The sequence below is a fragment of the Oreochromis aureus genome, linkage group 17 (genome assembly GCF_013358895.1).
Source record: "Oreochromis aureus strain Israel breed Guangdong linkage group 17, ZZ_aureus, whole genome shotgun sequence".
Lineage (NCBI taxonomy): Eukaryota > Metazoa > Chordata > Actinopteri > Cichliformes > Cichlidae > Oreochromis > Oreochromis aureus.
Genome location: NC_052958.1, coordinates 17,157,920 through 17,180,283, shown reverse-complemented (window position 1 = coordinate 17,180,283; position 22,364 = coordinate 17,157,920). Strand labels below are relative to the sequence as shown.

The window sequence follows — 22,364 nt, the reverse complement described above, 5'->3', positions numbered from 1 at the left end:
AAGAAAAATCTCACCCCCGCTATTTGCTGAGAGGTGATTGGACAAAAGGCAACAACGTCATCGGCAATTTAAAATTTCAAAACAGCTGCTTTGTGTCGTGGCTGTGTGCTCTTGGAAGACTGCAGCAATTTAAGAGGTTTGCGTTGTTTAATCAGTCTTTTTTAATGTAAAGTGAATAAACGCTGTGTTATATGTATGTATATAGTTGTAAATGTAAAATGTGGACACATTTTTGCAGTGAAATACTTATAAGTTATCGAAGGTGTTACATGCCACTGAGTCCCTGTATGAAAATTAAGTCTTTAAATTAATTCCAGGTATGTCTTTCTGTATTTAAAGACCTATATATATATAAATTGGTTTTGAGGAGGGGTTTTTTTTGCCAGTGACTTTTTCCTGTCTTAAAGGAAGCAATCAATAACTTAAGACCTTCTAATTCCCCTCAAGATATTCTTCCTTCTCGCCTTTTCAATGAAGCTCTGTTGACTAAGGTTGTTCTGTTGTTTTAGTTCTTTTAGATTTGACTGCCGCCTTTGACACAGTTATTCATAACATTATTTTTATCAGACTGGAACATGTCGTTGGTCTTAAAGGCACAGTTTTATCATGGTTTAAATCATACCTATCAGAGAGGTCTTTTTCTGTTGCTATTAAGAAATACTCCCCCAATTTGTTGTGGTGTGCCACTGGGGTCTGTTTTGGGTCCAACTCTCTGCTTTTTTTTATACATGATACCTTTGGGATCCATTTTCAGGAAATACACATTCCCTTTCACTGTTATACTGATGACATCCAAATTTACTTCCCCTTGAAAATGGATGTCTCTGTCCCCCTTCAGCCTCTGCTTAACTGCCTACATGATGTTAAAGAGTGGTTAATTTTCTCGCCCTAAAAGGAAATAAGACTGAAGTTATTGTTTTTGGAAGTCATGCCCCTTTTGGATAACTGATACCCTTGGTCCTCTTGCTTGTCATCATTCCCACACTGTAAGAAATCTCGGCGTGTTTTTAGATGGCTCTTTTAAATTAGAGATGCAAGTGTCCACAGTTGTGAAATCAGTTTTTAATCACTTACGTGAAATTGCGAAGCATCATGTTCCTCCTAAAGACCTAGAAAAACGTATTCATGCCTTCGTCACCTCTAAACTGGACTACCGCAGTTTTCTCTATTTGGGTCGTCAACACTCATCTCTCCATCGCTTGCAGTTAGTCCAAAATGCTGCTGCATGTCTTTTAACAGGTGTTAGAATGTATGATCACGTCCCCTCACATCACTTGCCAGACGATATTCGTACTTCAGAGTCTACAGTCTTTCAAATCACGTCTTAAAACACACTTTTTCTTTTACGTTGGCTTTTAAATCAAGTTAAGTTGGAGTAACATCAGGCTTGTTTTGTTTTTGTTTGGTTTTTATGTTAATACATTGTCATTGCCTCATCTTATTTAGCTCTATTGTTTTTTTATTGTTTTCTCTTGTTCTTATCTAATTGTGAAGCACATTGGTTAATTTTGTTGCATTTAAATGTGCTATAGAATTAAAATTGATATTGATATTTTTTTGTTGCTTTTGTTTAAGGGAATAATGGAGGGTTTAGGAGAGCGACTCAAGCTGATGGTGAAAACCTTCAGGAGGGAGTGTCACCGGGTCTTACAGTCTGAGAGGACCACCATTCATGGAGCGGATGGCATGCTTATGGTGCTGCAGGTGGCCATGGCAGAAGTGAATAAAAAGGTAACCCTAACACCCTGAAAATACCACAGATTATGGATTTCTATTTGTATCTGTCCTCTCTCACCACCTCCATAAACCTCATCTGTGGCCTTCCAGTTTCCCCCCCTGCCTGCCAGCTCCATCTTTAGCATCCTCCTCTAATTTGCGCAGAGCTCAAAGGATATGAAAAGACAACACCAGGCACAGCCTGTAAGCCAGGCTGCCATCTGGCGAGTGATACAGAAGTATCAGCTGCCGAACTTCCAGGCGTCAGAGCAGTTTATCTCCTCAGGCTGTCATACTTCTGAATTCATCCTCTACACTCTACCACAAATAGTAGCTTTATTTTTATGTGCTTATTATTTATTGATTTGTGTATTTTTGTGAGCAACATAAGAGGCTGGTGTTGGATAATGATTAAAAACATGGAGATCTTAAATAACCCACCTTTCTGCACTCTTCCCTAACAGTCCCACTCAATCACAATCGTAGCATCTTTAACTCGACTGCATCCAGCTGAGTGACTGTCTGTAAGCCACATGACATCTTCTAACCCTTCTCCTTATATTCTCATCCATCTCCTCCATCTCCTCCACCCTGCTGCTTCTTTGAACAGTTGACCACAAATATTCAAATTCATCTTCACCAACTCGTTCTCTGCTGTGCTCCTTTTTCTTTCACCTGCATGCACTTACTGTCTTACTGATTTGCCTCTTCTCTAGATGAGATCTCCCATCAGCCTGCTCCTTATTTTCACAAGCCACAAAAGTCACGTTTTGACCCAAAGTACTAGTCGAAAGGTTTTCAGACTGCGTAGCTGATGGGCTTTTTTCATGATTGCATCATTTTTGCACAAATAATACACGACGTGTATCTTGATTTCTTCCACAGCTTTGTTGTTGTTAGACCACAACGAATACACATAAACTACAAAAAAAGATTAGATGTAAAATGCAGTTTAAAATAGGTTTATTAAAATGTTGCAACACCACCTCAAAGTTACTCAGTTTTAAGTAATACAGTTCTGGACTTGATTCATTTATTCATACACTTTAAAAGACTTTTACTGATCTGATTCATATCTATAAAGGACAGGTCACACAGATGACCCTTGATGCAGTCTCACCTCCACTTTGAAACCACCTATCCCACGTCATTGCCCTCGTGTGTGCCATTTGCCACTCCTGAGTTCCTCATGCAGTAACTCACCTCCTCCCTTGCCACATGCTTTGACTAAATCCAAGTCTCAGTGTGTCTACGTCTGACTTTCAAAGTGCTCTTTCCTGGCACGAGACCCTACTGCCACTAGCAAATCATCACCTCCATTCTTAATCGAGCTTCCACTATACTTTCCCATAATTTCATGCTGTGGCTGATCAGCTTTATATATGTATATATATATATGTATATGTATATATATATATATATATATATGTATATATATATATATATATATATATTCCTCTGTATATATATTGGTCCCTTTATGCTATATATGTATAAAATATATGTCTATATATATATATATATATATATATATATATATATATATATATATATATATATATATATATATATATATATATATATATATATATATATATATATATATATATATATATATATATATATATATATATATATATATATATATATATATATATATATATATATATATATATATATATATATATATATATATATATATATATATATATATATATATATATATATATATATATATATATATATATATATGTATATATATATATGTATATATATATATATATATATATATATATCTCTAAATATATGTAAATATATGTTAAAGTAGCTGAAATGCAGTAATTCTGATAGCCAAAGGTTGTCTGAAGTTATCAAACTTTGTCTAATGGAAAATATATATATATGTATATATATATATATATATGTATATATTTCTTGCACTCTTGCGACTGATAATTTGCATTGTAGGTCCTTTATTTAACAAAAGGGTCAGGGTATCCAGTAACACTCTGAGAAATCTTGGAGCCATTTTATAACAGGATATATCCTTCGCTGCACATATTAAACAAATATGTAGGACTGTTTTCTTTAATCTGCACAATATTGGTTAAAATAGAAACATCCTGTGTCAGAGTGACGCTGAAAAACTAGTTCATTTATTTAGTACTTCCAGACTGGATCTCACGCAGAGCCTTCAGCTTTCAGGCTCCTCTACTATAGAACCAGTTCCCAGTTTGGGTTCAGGAGACGGGCTCTGTTTTAAGAACAGGCTTCAAACTCTTACTTTTGACAATGATTTGGTAAAGCATGGTTATGGCTGCATCAGGTGAACCTGAATCAGTTGTTAGTTAGGCTGGTGTAGGCTCAGGCTGGTGGGGGACTTCCCATGATGCACTCTGCTGCATGGCATTAACTTTTGTCTTCTCTTGTTCTTAATTTTCTTCTGCCTCCCCAATTCATGGCAGATGGCTGCCCCTGTCTTAGCCTGGCTCAGCTGGAGTTTTCTTCCTGTTAAAAGGGAGTTCTTCCTTCCCACTGTCACAGATGCTTGCTTATGGGCAATCTCGTCTTGTTGGACGTTTCTGACACTTGCCAATATAAAGAGCTTTGAGTTGATTTATTGTGAGTTGGTATTGGATAATTAAAACTGAATTGAAACGCACTATTCTGTGACAGCAACCATGTTATAAACCCAGCCTTTCACGCTTCACTCTCACCAGTCGCTCTGAGGATACTCATTTTTTTAACGTTAATGTTTCTGGACTCATTTAGGATAAAGTTGAATTTTGAAGGTGAGGCTAACGGCGGTTTCGAGCAACTGATGAATTTCCTCTTTCGCAAAATGGAAAATAAATGGAATTAAAGAGGAAAAATATACAGTGTGTCTGTTATCCGGTGTCGTAAAAGCGAGGCTGTGTGAGCCCATTTCACATCATCATCACGGCATAGTTCAATTGAACCATCAGGCCGACTGTCATCACGTCTATAACTGATGACATTACTGCAGGTTTCCGGGTGAGACCACTCATGGCTTATTTTTGGACCGCTGCAGAAGGTCTCTTTGCTTTTGAACTGATTGTTTCCAGGCCATTTGTAATTGCACATGCTGCTTTCGCTGCTTTCTCTCTTCCTGTGACAGCATGGCGGAGAGTTCAAAGTGGCTCTGAGTGATGTCCTGATGGCCTGGAAACACTTATTGTTAGACAAACTTCACCTGCCGCCCCCCAGCTCTGCACGCCTGGAGAACTATGATCTCATTGTGGAGGCATACGAGTCGTTCCTGAAACGCTCCAACACCATCGACCTGGTTGATCTCCTCTTCATGTACGAACAGCTGAGGCTGGTGGACTCTGATGCAGAGGAGCCTGTGAGCCCGGTGAGCTGGTTGAAATCAGGCTGATGATGTTGATTGTGGATGATCACACTGGCTACAGAGTTGAAGATAAGGCCAATCAGTTTATCCCCTCTCTCTCTGCTTTTGTAAATTCTTTTGCCAAGATCCAGCTGTTTGAGTTCCTATCGGGCAACGTGGAAGTCCCAGAGTTGCCAGTCTCCTCAGTCCCATCAACCCCATCTGGTAAAGGCAGATCCTGCAGCTCACAGGTAGGCCCAACTGTGTTTTTTTTCTGCTTCAATGTAAGGTGCAAGTTGTTTCATAAACTCCCACAAGAAATCCTTTATTTCCACTTTGCCTTCTGCCTTTGAATATTGCTGTTTTAGTAATATGAAATGCTTCTCTCCTGCAGGCAGTAATCCATGCTTTTACTTTCCCAGCCTTCAGTGTAATTTCTGTCTGGAATCCATCCTGCTCTTATTGACAGGAGCTCTATGTCACATCACTCAGATTTAAGGGTGCAATGTGAATTCAATTACCAGGCAGATGTTTTAAAACACGACACAGGAGCTTCTGTAACACAGTCTCTTTGCTGCTCTCTTCTGCCCCTTGCAAATTTATGAGGTTTTAGAGAGGAGGCTTGCTGTGCTGATGTAATTTTTTACTGGAGCGATGCCAGCTGCTGTTTTACTCGGGAACTAAAGCTACTTTCCAGTTTGGACATTTCAGACCAAAGGTTTCTACTAAAGTAAATGTTGTTGCTGGTTTGCTTAGCAGAAATAAAAACAGACACGGAGAGATTATCTGCTGTTTTAATATAAATAATGAAATAAAAATAATTTGCCGCTTTCCTGTCTGGTTCCAGTAACTTCCTGAAGTCTCTGCTTTGTTTGGCTGCAGAATAGCAAACTAATACAGCAGATAACTCTCCAATAAATCCGTACATTTTTGTTTCAGTGATATCTCTAGCCCCTTACCCCTAAACTAGTCATGGGAGGTGGTCTGTTCCTGTTGAAAGGGAGTTCTTTCTCCTCGTTGTTGCCAAAATCATGTTCATAGGAGACCATCTGGTTGTTGGGATTTTCTATCTATCACTGTACAATATAACAGATGGATGGTTCGTTTGTTTTTTTTGATTGTTTTAAGACCAGAGATACTAATATAAGTTTTTGTTTTATTTCATTTTGAGTATAAAATATTGCCTCCAGGTAGGTTTTTTTTCAGATTTAGTTTTTAATGTTAATTTTCGCCTTTTTTCTTAAACTATTGTAATATCAAGGCAGGGGAGAGATTTGTAAACATGATACCTATCTGCCATCTATGATGTAGTGGTTAACAGTCACCTTACACCTAAAACACCCCCTGTTTGAAACAATGAGGAGACACAACTCTATGTGGATCTATCTGGTATGGTCACTAATTGGGAAACAAGGGAGCTGAAGGTTTAACTGTATCTATTAGGTGCCTGGCTTATTGATCGGGCCTGTTTCCAGTCTCCTTGGCACCAGCAGTCGGTAACCTTTGAGGTTATTTAATTCAAAGGAAAGAATAAATATATCTTTGCCTTTAGACAATAATTCTGATGGCAAAAGAACCAAACGGGACTGTGCTGCCACTGTCTTCCCCCACCATATTTAAATACAGTGGCCAAGGAGGACACCTCCCTTCTGACCAATTGAGAAAAATATGAATATAATATGAAACGGTATTCATATTTGTTCCTACTGTACCTCTGTTGCTTTTCAATTCTGCTACCAGATAACTAGAATGCGCTGATTTTTCTCTCTTCAAGTTGACCCATACACTTCCAATCTATTTGAAGTAGAAGTTGCAGGAAATGTACTTGAGGAAACGATGGTACTGAGTTGGCTAATCAGTTGTTTGAGGAGGGTTGACACAATGTGTAGTTACACTATGAGTCAGATTGCAGTGCAAGTTCAGAGCAGAGTTTCTGAAGGGTTTGGGGTTATTTTATGCCTATGGCATAAAGGTACAAATCCCACTTTAATGTTTAATATGCCATTCCTTTCTCTTCACTTCCCCCTCCCATTCTTTTCCCCAGACAGGGCAAACGACTAACTATACTACTAACCTTAAAGGATCGCCATTAGCCGCCAACACAACAGCTCCACTCAGCTGTGATAGTCACAAGATGTTATTCAAGTATCAATCGGCTAAAGAAGGCTTAGCACTGGCAGTACATATGGACAAATGCCACTAATGGGTGAAGTGCATGAGCACTAACCTTTATAGACTCTCAGCAGAATGTTATTTACTTACAATAACCAGGCACTTGGTGAAAGTGGGAAGGAAAAACTCCCTTTTAACAGGAAAAAAACCTCTGGCAGAAACTGGCAGCCATCTGCTGCAATCGGGTTGGGGGTAAGGAGAAGGAGATGGGACAATCATTGCTCATGTTTACCTTCTTTTCTGAAAAATGAAGTTGTTTTTGATTTCTACGCTTCTTTCTTGTTTAGTGACATGTAAGTAAACAAAACCCAAAATTTCCAAAGTGCAGGTTAAGCACTTGTAATAATGCCGTGAAGTTACCTGTTCATTAGCCTTTGAATGTCATATCTATGAGAGGATGCAGCCAAAAATGCACCTCAAACACATTACCCAGTTAAAGATTTAAGAGTTTCTGTCTGTTAGTTTCCCTTATAATCATGGGGAACCATTGACGGCATTTATTAAAATGTAAAAATCTTTGGTCTTGTGTGTTTTCTATTTGTCTGTAGGTGAAAATGGCTGTGAGACGTGTTTTCTGCTCCTATCTGAATTTGCTTGTAAACACCAAGAACGACATCGCCTTGGCGCTAATTCTCGACGTTCCCAGTCGCACTCTTGGACGGCAGGCGTTTACAGACATCAAGCATGCCGCACACAACAGCAACACTTCTCTGTTCTTGGTAAGAACACCCCCAGTCATTATGTGCTCAAGTAAATGAGAGTAATCCTCTCTGGTGCAACATCTGGGTCGTTCTCATGCTTTTTTTTTTTTTTTTTTTTTTTTTTTTTTTTTTGCAGGCCGTGACGTCTTTCGTTAGGGCTCTCCAGCTTGGAGGGAAGGGCTATGCTCCAGCTGAATCTGACCCACTGAGAAAACATGTCAAAGGCCTGTCTGACTTTGTCCAGTTTGTAGACAACCTGGAAGAAATACTGGGGGAGATCCCCGACCCAAGGTACACAGAACGGTTTGATCCAGGCTTCCACTTGCTCCCTGTCTTGCTGCTTAGTTTGACATACACCTCCACCGTTGAGACAGAACTAAATGTAAATGTCGGGAAGTTGAGATGCACTCTATCACCTGAACTGGAAGTTCTTTGTTTTCTAAAGAATTAAAGTCAAATTGAAATTGAAGTTATAAATATATCAGGCAACATTTAGATTTTCAACAACAGAAAAAACAAAATTGTTCATACTTTTTTTTTCCCAACCATATCATTTTTTTTTTTTTAACATTGAAATTTTATTTTTTCAATTTTCTTTGATAGCTAGCAGCTTAGCTTAGTTTCACATAATATCTAAATACCAACAGAACACGCTACTCTAGCTTTATCAAAACACTGTAGTCTGAATAACATAGCTTTTAGTGCCTCTTAACCTATAAATTATCACACATTGGTTTTCATTTGACACAAGATGAATTATTTTTCCCACTTTATGTTTACAGCTTGTAAGCTTAGCATAAGCATCTGCTTAGTTTAATGTTAGTTACATTGTGAGGCTAGCTATATGACTTCATGTCATTCATTCATATATAGTATATTTTTTATGTAAGTAGCTGTTAATTAATAGTCTTCTTAAACAACATATTAACAACAAATGTTTGATTGATGTCAAAAAGCTCTTTTATTTATTTTTTCAAGTAATCATTTCTAGAACACCTTAAAAATCATGTAAAATAATCAGTCATTTTTTTCCTAGTTTACTGTAACACACATACTGTTGTGTGTTACTGTGTTGATGTTTAAGCATGACTAAAAATATTTGAATCATGCAAAATAAGTAAGATTTCTTTACTTTTATTGACCTGAGGGAACCCCGAAAAGGTTTTCAGTTTCAAATAAATACCTAATAATTTCAAATTGTTCTACAGTATTTAATAGCTTGTGCTTTTATAGTACACACACATGTATTTCATATCCAGAGTCATCCTAAGCTGATGAGGAGAATGCAGAGATTCCAAGAAAAGCTGAGCACCTGGCGGCAGCTGAAGTCAAGCACAGTGAAACTTGTGATTTATAATTGGATTGGATTTTTCTTTGAATTTCTCCACTTCAGTTCAGGTTAAATCCCGCTTCCTTTCTGGAGGAGCTGACTCAGTTCTTGTGAATTCAAGGATTTGGCAGTGCACTGCTACGACTGGTGGGAATATTTGTAGCAGGGCGGATCAGACTGTGCGCTGAAATCACACCTGTGATCATAAAATCCACCTGTCCCCCCACTGCTTCTTATTATTTCCTCCCAAAATCCCTGTAATGACTCCCATCTAAGCATGATAACATTTGGATTGCTAAAGCATGTTCATCTTTGCTACATCAAAGCCCATCTTTGTTAAATAACTTGTTCCCCGTGTGTTTGCTTCGCTCACTTTGATGAACTATCATCAAACCTGGAGCTCCACAGATCACTCTCCATACTGTTACAGATTATTTTAGATGTCAAAGCATCTGGCACCACAACAGAAGTGGCTATCAGAAATAATTTAGCAGTTCAATCGTGTGAGCTTTGAGCTAAAACTGCAGAAGGAGCCTTTTGTAAGCAGTCCCAGTAGCAACGGCGGACTCGCTCGAGCCATAACAACACATGATGTTTGTGCAGCGCCGTGTTCAACTCTCGCTGCTCTTCTGAGGGTTCTCAGTTCACGCGGGCCGTTGAGAGCTCCCGTCTGATGAGATGCTGATGAGCACGGCCAACGTGTGTCTTTCAACAGGCAGTGCCTTTACGCTCTCAGTGGAGTACTGTATTTCCTCATACAAACACCTTCTGTGGCGAGTTCAGGGCCCCTTGTTCAGCGAACATCTGTTTTCCCAAATGATTCTGTTACTGAGGCGCGCTCGCCCCCTCGCATCAGAGCCGGGTCAGGTTTGGACCACCGCCTCGCCACCAAAACACTTTGGTGCACTTGACTATTTGAAACTTACATAAGTGATATGTTGCTATGATTTTTGGACATACTGTGGAGACAAAGACGGATCAACCCCCCCCCCAACAACTGCGACATAAAGAGGAAAATCGGACCAGAGTGCAGTGACCATGTAACTGTTATAACTGTTAACATTGGCAAAACTCTGCTACAGTGAAATAAAGCTCTACTGGATGTTAATGCTGAAACAATTACTCTGAGCCCTGAAATTCAGTGTCCAATTAATTGAAAGTGAAGAAGCAGTATATCTTTTAAAGACATTCAGACTAAAGCCCCGGCTTTTCTGGGAGAGCGTTATTCATGCTGGCAATTGTTGGCTGAACTCTTGAAGACTGTTTACTCCATCCAGATGAAAACCGCTGTGTGTCCCGCATAAGAAAGAGTCTACTCCTTTCCAAAGTTATTCAGCGTTTCTTCTCTTCCTGTAGCTCTCCCGGCATTTCTTGTTCACTTGTCACTTTGTTGACTTCCCAGTGTATGTGGAGCCAGGCTGGTGACCACCATCAGGGCGGTGCTGGTGAAGGGTCGCAGCAGCGGAGATGCTGTGTACGCTGCTGCTGAGGAGACTGCACAGGAGCTAAAGGAGAGGATCTGCCAGCTTCACCAGATCCAGAAGCAGTCTGCTAATAGAAGCGGGACGGGGATAAGTCCTGCAAGGGTAATGTATAACCTCTGCTTTCAGCCAGCTGGCTCCACTCTGGGCTTTTCCTTCTCGCCACAAGTCCATACATTGAACCCACTTCATGTTTCACTGTCTGTTCACCATCTGGCAAAGCTGTGACTGTAGTTATGTTGGTCTTCACCCCCAGCCAAAAGCGTATGCAGTCAATCACGCTACAGCATACGGAGGTCGTGACACTGTGAAGGTGCTGATGGCGCTGCTGGATGAAGAAGCCCTGACTCCTCCGTGTCGAAACAAGGCCGACCTGCTGTCCGAGGATCAGCCCGTCCTCAGTGGAGCAGAGGGGACCTGCATCCTCACGCTGTTCAGGTTGGTTCCTGTTAATTCTGCAGGTCACTCAAAATCTGATATCTGCATTTTTAGTTGGTTAAAATGAATATTAAGGCTACATTTGGCAAAATTAAGAATTAAAGCAGGCCTGACTTACTGCATTATGTGATGACCTCTAGAAGAAAGGTTATAATAGAAGTAAATTTAGGGGAGCTTGACTAATAGTGGGTTTTAAGGTCAACCAAAAAATTGCTTTTAAAGAAGTGAAACAAAAATACAATATTAATTTATCTAGTTTTAATTTTTAATAATATTATTTGACAGTTTTATCCAAATATTAGATTTCTAGTAGCACAGTACCTAAATTTCATGAAGTGACTGTTACCATTCATACCATACCTTCAGTGCCATGTGCAAACACAGTAAAGAGCGCTTACATTATATAACACTGTAATAGAGCAAAATCACTACTTAATCTGTATTTATTAAACTAACTTTATCGTGTGCACAGCCTCGTTGGATCCATTCGAGTTAAATGAGCTTGTAGTTTACTGTCTGCCTTAATATGATGGGGAAGTTCTTGAAAGATGTTGCTGGTCTTCTTATAATATTGTGTATGGGTTATTGATCCCAAAAGTCCAAATATGTGAGTTTCTTTCCAAAGCAATACCATCACTTGAGTTCTTTTTCCTCAGTTCTTTGTCAGTGACACAATAATGCCAAAGGAGAGAATAATTACATTTGTGATTAGTTTGTTGCAGTAAACTCTGAATCTGAGTCTGAATCCAGTAAACACTGTTTTCACTACCACAGGGTTCAGCGAGACTGGGAATCCCCCTGAAATATAAAATAGGCCAACATGGATCTGTGCAACTTTCCTCTGAAACCGTATGGAGGAAAATCCTCCCACATCACAGTGGAACAATTTATCTGCTCGAAATAAAAATAATACAGCCACTGGTTGTGTTTGTGGCTACAGGGGCGGGTGACACTGTACGGCTAATGCTAGTGAAAACATCTTTACATGGTGAGAGTTTTAAAGGGAGAACGGTGTTTGAAGAAATAACAGGCAGATTTCTTGGTTACTGTGGCCATGTAACCTTGTAGCTCTTCTAATTTATTGAAAACTTTTCTTTGCTGCTTGCTGCGGCTCTCTCTCCTCAGATCCCCTGAAGTGTCTACTGGATGTTCTCCAGAACCCCTAAGGAACAGAGTCCAGAGCCGACTAGACCTGCTCAAACCCAAGGTAACATGGGCCCCTTCGTCCAAGAGCCCCAAATCCAAAACATGAACCACTCCAAACTGAATCAGATGTGCAAACATTGAAAATAATGTCTTTATATCCTGTAATTTCTTCCTGGTATTATATTATTTATTTGCTTAGCTGAAGCTCACATCTTAACTGACTTCCACTCTTCCCGTTTGCACAGCTGGGTTTTAGCTCTTAGTGTTGGTTCGAGCGTGCTGAAAAAGTTATGTATGGGGCATTCAAACCAGTAACTAACCTGTTAACAGTGCCTGTTTTCTTACAGTTGCCAATCACAATGCGCATACCCTGGAAAATCCGCCTTTCTAGCACCTACCTAGCATCACTAAAATTTACAAAATTTCTATCCCGTATAAACTGAAACAGGTCAGTGAGACCATAAATTTACAAAGGAAGTGTTTACAGAGACTTGGGCAAAGGGCAGTTGTCCCACAAAATGTTCCATCTGAAGTCTTTTTACGGCGATACGAGTCGCCCCCTGGTGGCCTTCAAAAAGAATGCAGGTTTGAGCCCCTCGCATGTTGGCTTCACTTTTCGGACCTGCAAGTCCACCTTTTATGCAGATTTCTCAGGTGATATCATTGTACATGTTGATCAATAGATGTCCCTCATATTGGTCGGGATGCAACATGTTGAGTGTTTACATTAAACGTTTAGCTGGTTTATCACTCGCTTCAGTCACACAAGCATCACATTATGACCACCTGCCTATATTTGTGTTGGCCCCCCTTTTGCTGCCAAAACAGCCCTGAACTGTCAAGGTATGGACTCCACTAGACTCCTGAAGGTGTGCTGTGGTATCTAGCATGGTTGGCAAGATGTTGTACGTTAGCTGTTAACTACAAATCCTTTAAGTCCTGTAAGTTTGGATTTGTTGGATTGACAGCTGGACCAGCACATCCCACACATGCTTAACTGGATTGAGATCTTTGGAGACCAAGTTGACACCTCAAGCTCTTCGCTGTGCTCCTCAAACCATTCATGAACCATTTCTGCTTTGCAGCGGGGCATATTATCCTGCTGAAAGAGGCCACAGCCTTCAGGGAATACTGTTTCCATGAAAGGGTGTCCATGGTCTGCAACAATACTTAGATAGGTGGTACGTATCAAAGTAACATCCACATGGATGGCAAGTCCCAAGGTTTCCAACTACAACATTGCCCAGAGCTTGTGAGGGTCGGACCACACAAGCCAACCTTCACTCCTCAAGTACATCATTGAGCCTTGGCTGCCCTATTCAACCTGGTTCTTTCCTTGGGCTGGTTTTCATAGATACTGACCACTACAGTCAAAGAACATCCTACAAGATCTGCACTTTTGGAGATTCAGTCTAGTATCAGTTTTTTGGCGGGGATTTCAGACACTTTACATTTTAAATTCTAGTGTGTTGTTTGTCTTTCTTCCTCTCACCACAACTGACCTCAATGAGGGCTGCACCTCCATGAGCCTGATTCTGCCTGAGGTTTTTTCCTGTTAAAAGGGAGTTTTTCCTTCCCACTGTGGCCAAAGTGCTTGCTCATAGGGAATCAAGATTGTTGGGGGTTTTCTGTTTTGTTTGTATTATTGTCTTTACCTTAAAATATAAAGCACATTGAGTGTGACTGTTGTTATGAGTAACACTGAGTGAAATGTAATACTTAGCATATTTTAGCAATTTGATCTATTTTCTGAAATTGAAAATTGATTGTAGCAACAAAAAAAAGACACAAATCCTATTTCTCAGAATATAATGCCATTTTATTTTTCTTGCGGTGGTAAGAAGGTATTTTTAGGGTAGTGCTGCTGCATCACCCAGCTCTAGATTGCAAGCTATTATCCTTTAAGCAAACATGAAGTGTGAAGCACTTCTTAGAAGATGTATGCTAGACACATTTTGTGAAATAGCTCCTTTATTTGATTGTGCTACCAGATGTCATTTTAGCTCCCCACAATCTGGCTGCCTTCCTGTTTGAGTGCGCTGTAATGGTCCCTGGGCAGCTCACCGCTTCCTGAACTCGGTGAGCGGAAGCTTTCTGCATCAATTTCACTTTGAAGATGCCATATCAGTCGCGTAACTCGACTAGCAAGGGAAACTTGAAAGGTTATTGTTTCCTGTTGTCTGCTAAATGACTTTATCCTAGACTTCTCCAGCGGTTTCATCATGCACTGACGTCAACCGGCACACACAGAGATGGACAGATTTAGTTTCTGCTTTTGGGTTGTTTCCAGGTCTTTTTCTTTTCTTTTCCTCCTCTTTCTTCCTCCCACCATCGCCACAGATGATCAAAACATTGAAAAACTCCTGCTCCTCTGTGACACAAGTAACGATGTTCAAATGAGGTGCATTCACCTTTAGCTGTATATGCATTTTATTTTATATCTAGCTCTGGTGCCGCTGCACCTGCTACTGCTTTGTTCTCACTTCTACAAAAGCAGATGTCAGAACACAAAGCTGCAGAAATGGCTTGCACCTGCTTTTGAAAATGCTATCAGGAATGTCTCGGTCAGGTGTCGGGTCAGACGGTGCGTGTAGGTTATTTCAGGACATTTGTGTTCGGAGGAATGAGGGCTATGTGACCTCAAGGTGCCATGTCAGGCTCCCACCTGTTGTAATTGGATTAGGTGTTCTCTGTGGTTCATAGTTTGGCCGTGCAGCTCTTCCATCCCCTTCCATCTTCTTTAGGTTTTATTAGCATGCAACCAGTAGCTCTGTTACTGAAGTGTGCCTCGGTGCTGGGGTTTCTGTTGTTTTAGGTCCTCTTTAAAGTAGTTCTTTTGAGAAGCACAAAGGCTTTGATCCCTTTGTGCTCCGCGGACCCACCAAGCTTTGCTCTCTCACATTTCTTCTCCTTACTGTGGCCCATTGGCCTGAACGGTGAAATCCCTGGATTGTGATAATCCCAAGCAGGCGTAGATCAAACAGTGGATGAAAAGCTGTGGATCTGTGTGTGCCCCAGGGCTGGGATTGTAGGCTTCAATATCATTCACTTTGTTATAGAAACTTGGCTGTTAGGTTTTTTTTGTTTTTATTTTTTTTAAATGAGTTTTTTTCTTTTCTGTCTCTTTTTTTTTTTTTTTTTTTTGTTAAAGGATGTGGTAATTGATAGGAGCAATGCACAGTATATCAGGTGGCTAGTAAAGAAAATCTCATCTTTCTCATTTCTGGGATTTCAGCAATATATGAAACTTTTAGTTGTTCAAAAAAAAAACCCCAACATAAAACATGCTTTAAAAGCCAGGAATCTTATCCCCTAATTAAAAACCATACCCTTTTACTTTTTTTGTTATTGAAAGATCTGAGCGACTATTGGATGGATTACAATGACCTAATAATGGTAATTGATGCTAATGACTTTAGTGATCCCCTTACTTTTCACACATTGTGTTTTTTCTGGCTCTGAGTCACGTTTTTGGGGGCTACTGCAGACGTAAGCATGACTGTTTTGTGGTACCTTATTTGACAGAAATTGACGCATTTTCTTGATGATAAAAAGAAAAGTCTATTACACTTGAGTACATGAAACCCCACTCAACAAAAGTGGTTTAAAAAAATAAAACTTTATTGCAGTGCTGGTAATTTTCCTTTAGCTCCAGAGAAAACCTCTTTGAGATGTGCCAAAAATTCTTCTGATTTAACACCACAGAAGTTGTGCTTTCTGTGAAATGTCTTGACTGCCGTTGGTTGGATTTCCACGAATTTTAGTGCAGATATGCATGTTCCCTTTTAGGTTTGGACTATAATACATTTGATTACAATATCAGAGCAAGGAAAGAAAGAAGTAGTTTGTGTACTTCAGTGCTAATTAGCAGATCCAGCTGCTGAAACTCGCTGAGCAAGAGTGGAAAAGTACTTGAAGGGGTCTTTGTTTCAAAACGCCAAAAGAAAGGGCCAGAAAAATCTCGGCCACCTGCCCTGAGTTGCTGATACTGATCACCAGTCGCCATATCAGCTGGATTTAAGTTGTTTTGCATTTATTCCAGGTCCGAGAAAGAGTCATCCGATCCCAGTTCGCCTGCACTTACAATGACGAAGAGCTCCCTCTCAACCGTGTGCTGGACTTCCCGAGCACTAGCCAGGTTCCTACTTGCGTGCACCCAGCACCCAAAGCCAAAACCACCACATCTGTGGATGATGGGTGCAGCTCTGATGTGGAAGACTCAACAAAAGGTAAAAGTTCATGTTATTTTCTTTACAAGCTACACCCCCTACCCCACCACCATCTTTTATTTTTTTGTACTCAACAACATGTCAAATGTCAGAACAAGACGTGCTGCATTTTATCTGCTGGAACGGACTTCTGTTTCCTCTGACGGCACACAGCTGGACCGAGGCCCAGGCTCACCTTCTCAACTCCGGCCTTGGAGCCTTCCCAGTCCCAGTTGTGGGACTGGTACTTACAACTTGCTGTTAAATTAATTCCCATTCTATAAAACCTCCTCACCCCCACATCTGTCGTAAAAAAAAACAAAACACACACACACACTCTTGTACAGACTTTTTGCCCATTTCCCCCTTCTGCTTTTTGTTCCGTGGGAATTCAGGCTCTGCTCCATCAGGTTAACATGACAAATGTTGAAATTCAGGTTCAGAGAATAAACACACAGCCTGCTTCAACTAGCAGCTAACGTAAGCAATTTCGTCACAACATTTTTCCCTTTCTCCCCCCTACCAACTTGTCACACTTACTTTTGCTTTTTAATTATTTATTTCAGTTTTGTTTTTCTTTTACCTTTGCAGCCAAGTCCTCTGAATGTACAAATAAGGCACGGGGTGAGATACAGCGGGGGGCTGCTCTCGAGCAAAGAAGTGGAAATGCCCCAAAACAAGGTGCAAGCCTGGTTAATGGAAAGAGAACTGGCTTTCAGATGCAAAGCAGGGGTAACAAGAGAAAGCAGCTGGATATTGACCAACATGGTGGATCTGAAAATGAGCCTCCGGAGAAGAAACAGCCAACTCGCACATCAGTCAAAATGCCTGGCAAAAATGCCAGCAAGGCCTTGAGTAAGAAGAAGCTCATAGCTGGACAAGGGAAGCTAACCAGTTTCTTCAGAGTCTAACCAGTGTTTGCACTAACGATGACACAATAAGGACTTTTCTATCAGATATTTATATGAAGCAGCTGAAGCTTGTGTACTACGAGTATACTCCAGCTTGGGCTGCCATTTAGAATCATTTGTCATCTTGTTTAACCTCGAGTATTTAAAAAATATATATATAAATATACATGTAGCTAGTTGCTTGGCGGCTACTAAGTGTTACCTAGTTAGCATTTTCTAGCAAAAGGTTCATATGTGGATTCAAACAGAATTTGTACTCGCCAAACAGCCAAGAAGTATCATTGGTGACTTCGTAAGTTCTGCTAAAAATATTTTTTATCAACAGCAAATTGGCACTGTCTCCCGTTTGTTTGTTTGGTGGTTTTATTTTTTGCTTTTGTTATACTGACTAAGCTAATTGCTGACTAAGCTAATGACTAGCCATTTGTTAGCAATAACATTAGGTTTAACTTTCAGATCAGCTTTTGTACACATTGAAACACAAAGGTAAAATATCACGTGATCATTAGTGACTTCATGATTGCTGTTAAGAGTTACATATTTAAAGCAAAGCCAAATAGCCATTTTTTATGTTTCATTTTTATGCTAAGCTACACTGAGGCTTCACATGAAGTGTGCGCAACAGTGTTATTTAACTCTTTCTCAAAATGTCAAATGTATAAATAATATTACTTAGACACTAAAATCTCCAACATTGTTGGGGGAAAAGCAAAAAATCTTCATAAAACTATAAGTCATTTAAGTTTTCTTTGTTTCAAGGCTAGTTGGTTATTTAGCGTGGCATTTAGTCAAATGTGTGGTAGCTATCTGAACTGATCAATTGGGTAGCTGGTCATTGCACTTTATCACTAATCAATTTTAAAATTAGTCTAATAACGCCTTCGTGGAAATAAAATGTATATCATCACGACTAGTATGTAAATTTTACCTTTCAATTATTTTCAAGATTCCACCATTTACATCCACTCTTTAAACACACAGCTTGCAATTGTTAATAAACTTTTATTTTGTCTTCCATGTTTGTCTGCTTTATTTCCTACAAGTAAATGAATCTTCTTATACCACACAGGAGGAAACATTCATTGACGTCGCTCATGCTTCCCAGCAGGGCCGGTAAACTCTTCCAATCATACATCGCAGCACTAGGGTTAGGAAAGGAAACCACATAGAGCAATTGAGTTTATATGGCATTTAAAAAAAAGAAAGAAAAAAGTTTATTTTCCAAGAAATATTGGTTTTCCATATGCTTACTGTCAAGGTCGGTATCTCTGCGATCTATCTTCACGCTGTACTCGGCAGGAGTGTAGCTCAGGCTTCGATCTGCGAGTAGAGGAAGGCTCCGAGTGAAGGCCGGGTTCAGCCCTCGAACACTGTGCCCTTTCAGCCTTGCATCCTGAACAAAATCATATTGATCAGTGATTACATGTGACACCCGGAGCCCACACACACATTCCCGTACTGTAGGATGTGAACTCTGGATGGTCAAGTTGCAGGAACAGCTTTTAAAGATTATCCTTTTTACTTGTAGTACAGGTGTTGGATCTGCTTTTACCAGCTGATCCAAGCCACAAGAACCCCAAATGGAAGAAATGTGTTCCCTCATTTTTTACTATATCACAGTGGCCCGTTTTCTTCCACAGCTCCAGTTGGCCCACATGTCTTTGTCTCCATCATGGCTGCCTGTTTCCCATTACCACAGAGATAACCACCCTGTTCATAACACACAAGACACAGTCTGCAGATAAACCTTTTACACATCGCAGCCAAACATTTGGGGGAAACACTGATATATCATCATTCTTCCCACTGAGAGTCCAATAAATCTTTATAGGCTTGTGATCATTTGACCTTTTCGCTTAATAGTATTTCCCAGTTTTCCAGCGTTGCCGTAAAATATTTTTATAGATGTATGTGAAGTATTGACTTAACAGTAGAAGCGAGGACGGTGGCCAGTTGAAAGGGGTCAAGTATTCAGTCACAGGATGGAGATAATGTGCTCTTTGTTGTTGAACTATGGTTAGCCGAGGTTGTTTATGAAAAGAAATCTCATACAATGAAGATTTATGAGGCATGACCGTCACTGGCAGAACAGTGTTAGGCTGAATGAGAGTGGATAGTTTGCTGTTAAGTTAATTTGATCCAAAAAAGAATCAAAATTGCTGGCTATAATTTTCTTTAAGCTCTAATTAAAGTGCTTACCCTAGGGGTGTCAAACATGAGGCCTGGGCGCCAGAATATATCCAGCCCACTGTGAATGAATGAAAACGTTATATTTTCTAATTACAGGATAGTCTCTGCAATGAACTTCCATAACTTTTTTTTGTAATTTTACACAGTTTAGCACATAATTTCACAGGTCCGCTCTACTTGATATCAGAGTGGGCTCGGTATGTGGCCCACAATGTCAAAGGAGTTTGACATCCCCGTTCAGGAGAGTGTAAGACTATGTTTATGTGGGGATTCGGAGCAGGGTTGGTCTTTGGTTAAATAGCCTTTTAGTATTGTTAAAAGTGGACCTTTAATTGTTTTTTTCCATATTTTCTGTGGGTGTTTGTAAAAAATAAAATAAAATAAAAATGAGGGGCAGCCAATCAGAAGAAAGATGGCTTAAACAGTTGGGGAAAAGGGCTGTAATGGATTATTTCAGGGTATGTACATGGGTATTTTGGCCTTTTATCAACAACCAAAATTTAGATTTTTTTTCTTGCAACATCAATAGTGTGGAACTTTACCTCCTTTTCTAATGTCAGACTGTGCAGTGCATTATTGTTTGTTGACTTTTGACTGGCCAACTTTTCTTCACGGTTAGGGTTATATGCCTACCTCTTGCTTTGCCATACTCTTGACAGACCTTAAGGTAATATTTTTCATTTTTATTTCAAAGGAGATATTCCCTTGTGTGGATATAGCCTCACGTGCACGGCTTTTTAAGCAGTATTTTGAACTGTGAGCAACTCTAGTCAAGTTCAAGAATAAAAATGAACTATACATAATAATAATAATGATAATAATGATGATACATTTTATTTGAGGGTGCCTTTCTAATACCCAAGGTCACCTTACAAAGAGAAAAAAATATCAATTCATTATTTCCAAACCAAAAATCAGCATATATCAGGCTCTTGTCCATAGATTCACTCAGAAATACTGTCTCAGATTAACATAGACCAACACTGATTTTGCAATATTAGTAATTACATTTCAGGAGGAATGTGTTTTTGTTACAAGCTCCTTTGTTTTGTGGGGACTTTTGGGAAAGTTAGAATCCTTCATGGGAACAGTGTAGAAGCAGGGGTGTCAAACATATGAAGTGGCCTGGCAACTGTAATCCGGCCCACTGGACAACTTTGGAAAAAGTGAATGAGGGCATAAGAAGAATATTAATTTTTATATATTAATATGTATATATATATATATATATATATATATATATATATATATATATATATATATATATATATATATATATATATATAATTTTAAGCTTTAAAGCATTTCTTACTCAACAGGGCCGCCTGTACAGGCATTTATTCTACATCAAAGTACTTGACAATTACCTACACAGTTAAATGAGATAAAAGTTTCACTTTTTTCATAATCCAATATAGAAATTTCAGGATATTTTTTACAAGAATTAACGAACGCTTTCTCTTTTATAATTACAGAACAGACTGGGAATTTTAGCTACCAGAACTTTTGCTGTAATTTTACACATTTATTTCTTACAATACAAGCACAAAGAGTCAGGCTGCCACAACAGCTTTTATTTTCCATGTGGAAAAACTAAGACGTGCAGTTGAAATTGCACGTCTTTTCCTTATATTAAGGTATCTCGGGGATTAAACATGTAGTTAAAACTATATGAAATTTCACTGGTCTCCCCCACTTCAGATCAAACTGGACTGTATTTGGCCCACGCTGTAAAATTAGTTTGACACAGAGGTTTCTGGGATAACTTCACCTACTTCAAAGGCGCATGGACTACGAAGAACTACTTTAATACTTCTTAATAAGAGTTACTGGAGCTTCAACCAATTCAGAATCCTTTATAACATAACCATAATGATTGACACCTGATTATTATCAGGATCAACGTAGTAAAAATTGTCGTATATATTGTATATTGAGTACAATTCAAATATATTACTGTAAGAAAAATGTTCTTTCTTCAGTTTAAATCAATTTTGTTTATATAGCGCAAAATCCCTTCAAGGCATTATATACTTTATATTGAAAGGCATAGACCCCTACAATAATACAATCAAACAAATGCCTTTGAGGCCAAGCAGTTGACAACAGTGAGAAGGAAAAACACTCTTTTCATACAGGAAGAAAAATCCAGCAGAACCAGGTTCTGGGAGGGGCAGCCATCTGCCCACACCATTTGGGGTTCAGGGGAAAAAGAAAAGAAATGGAAGATCTTGTTTCCACTGTGCGATAACAATAAAGGCTAAAAAGTCACAACAAAAAGGAATAACGTTGATGCATGATGACAGTTGCAACACTTACCGAGATGATGATTGTTGGGTTCCCATCTTCATCCCTGATTCGGCGCCGCCTGAACACCGGCGGGATCACAGCGGGCTCAGAGATCGACTCGTCACCCAGTATCAAACCCAGGCCGTCTTCTTCTGTTATACCACCCTCTGCATTAGTTGCAGGCATGGCTACGGTGACTGAGTGGCTGCTCAGCTCAGTGAAAAGCAGCAGAGTTAAGAAGACAGAGTAGACAGAGATCATGGTATCTACAATGTTTATTTCTTAAGACTTTCGCCAGTTGAGCCTTGCCTTAACAACTGGTATGATTGGACTTTAAGCTGCTTTATATATTGAGGGAGAGAGCATTTTGCTGCCAGCTTGTTTAATGTACAAAATCATCATCATGTCTCCAACAGGGACACATCAACGT

The 22,364-nt window shown here is 39.5% G+C and overlaps 2 protein-coding genes across 2 annotated transcripts; one reads left to right on the top strand and one right to left on the bottom strand.

Moving 5' to 3' along the window:
* Nucleotides 1-61: 61 nt before the first annotated feature.
* LOC116325426 (PARP1 binding protein) lies at nucleotides 62-18,472 on the top strand. Its single transcript, XM_031746303.2, has 11 exons — nucleotides 62-136; nucleotides 1,576-1,731; nucleotides 4,856-5,092; nucleotides 5,215-5,319; nucleotides 7,789-7,959; nucleotides 8,078-8,232; nucleotides 10,674-10,857; nucleotides 11,009-11,190; nucleotides 12,316-12,397; nucleotides 16,379-16,565; nucleotides 17,136-18,472. The coding sequence occupies exons 2-11, from the start codon at nucleotides 1,582-1,584 to the stop codon at nucleotides 17,453-17,455; spliced, it is 1,773 nt and encodes a 590-aa protein (XP_031602163.1). The 5' UTR covers nucleotides 62-136; nucleotides 1,576-1,581; the 3' UTR covers nucleotides 17,456-18,472.
* On the bottom strand, nucleotides 18,460-22,231 carry pmch (pro-melanin-concentrating hormone). Its single transcript, XM_031746306.2, has 3 exons — nucleotides 21,965-22,231; nucleotides 18,707-18,848; nucleotides 18,460-18,597 (listed from the first exon to the last, which is right to left on the bottom strand). The coding sequence occupies exons 1-3, from the start codon at nucleotides 22,193-22,195 to the stop codon at nucleotides 18,548-18,550; spliced, it is 423 nt and encodes a 140-aa protein (XP_031602166.1). The 5' UTR covers nucleotides 22,196-22,231; the 3' UTR covers nucleotides 18,460-18,547.
* Nucleotides 22,232-22,364: the final 133 nt, after the last annotated feature.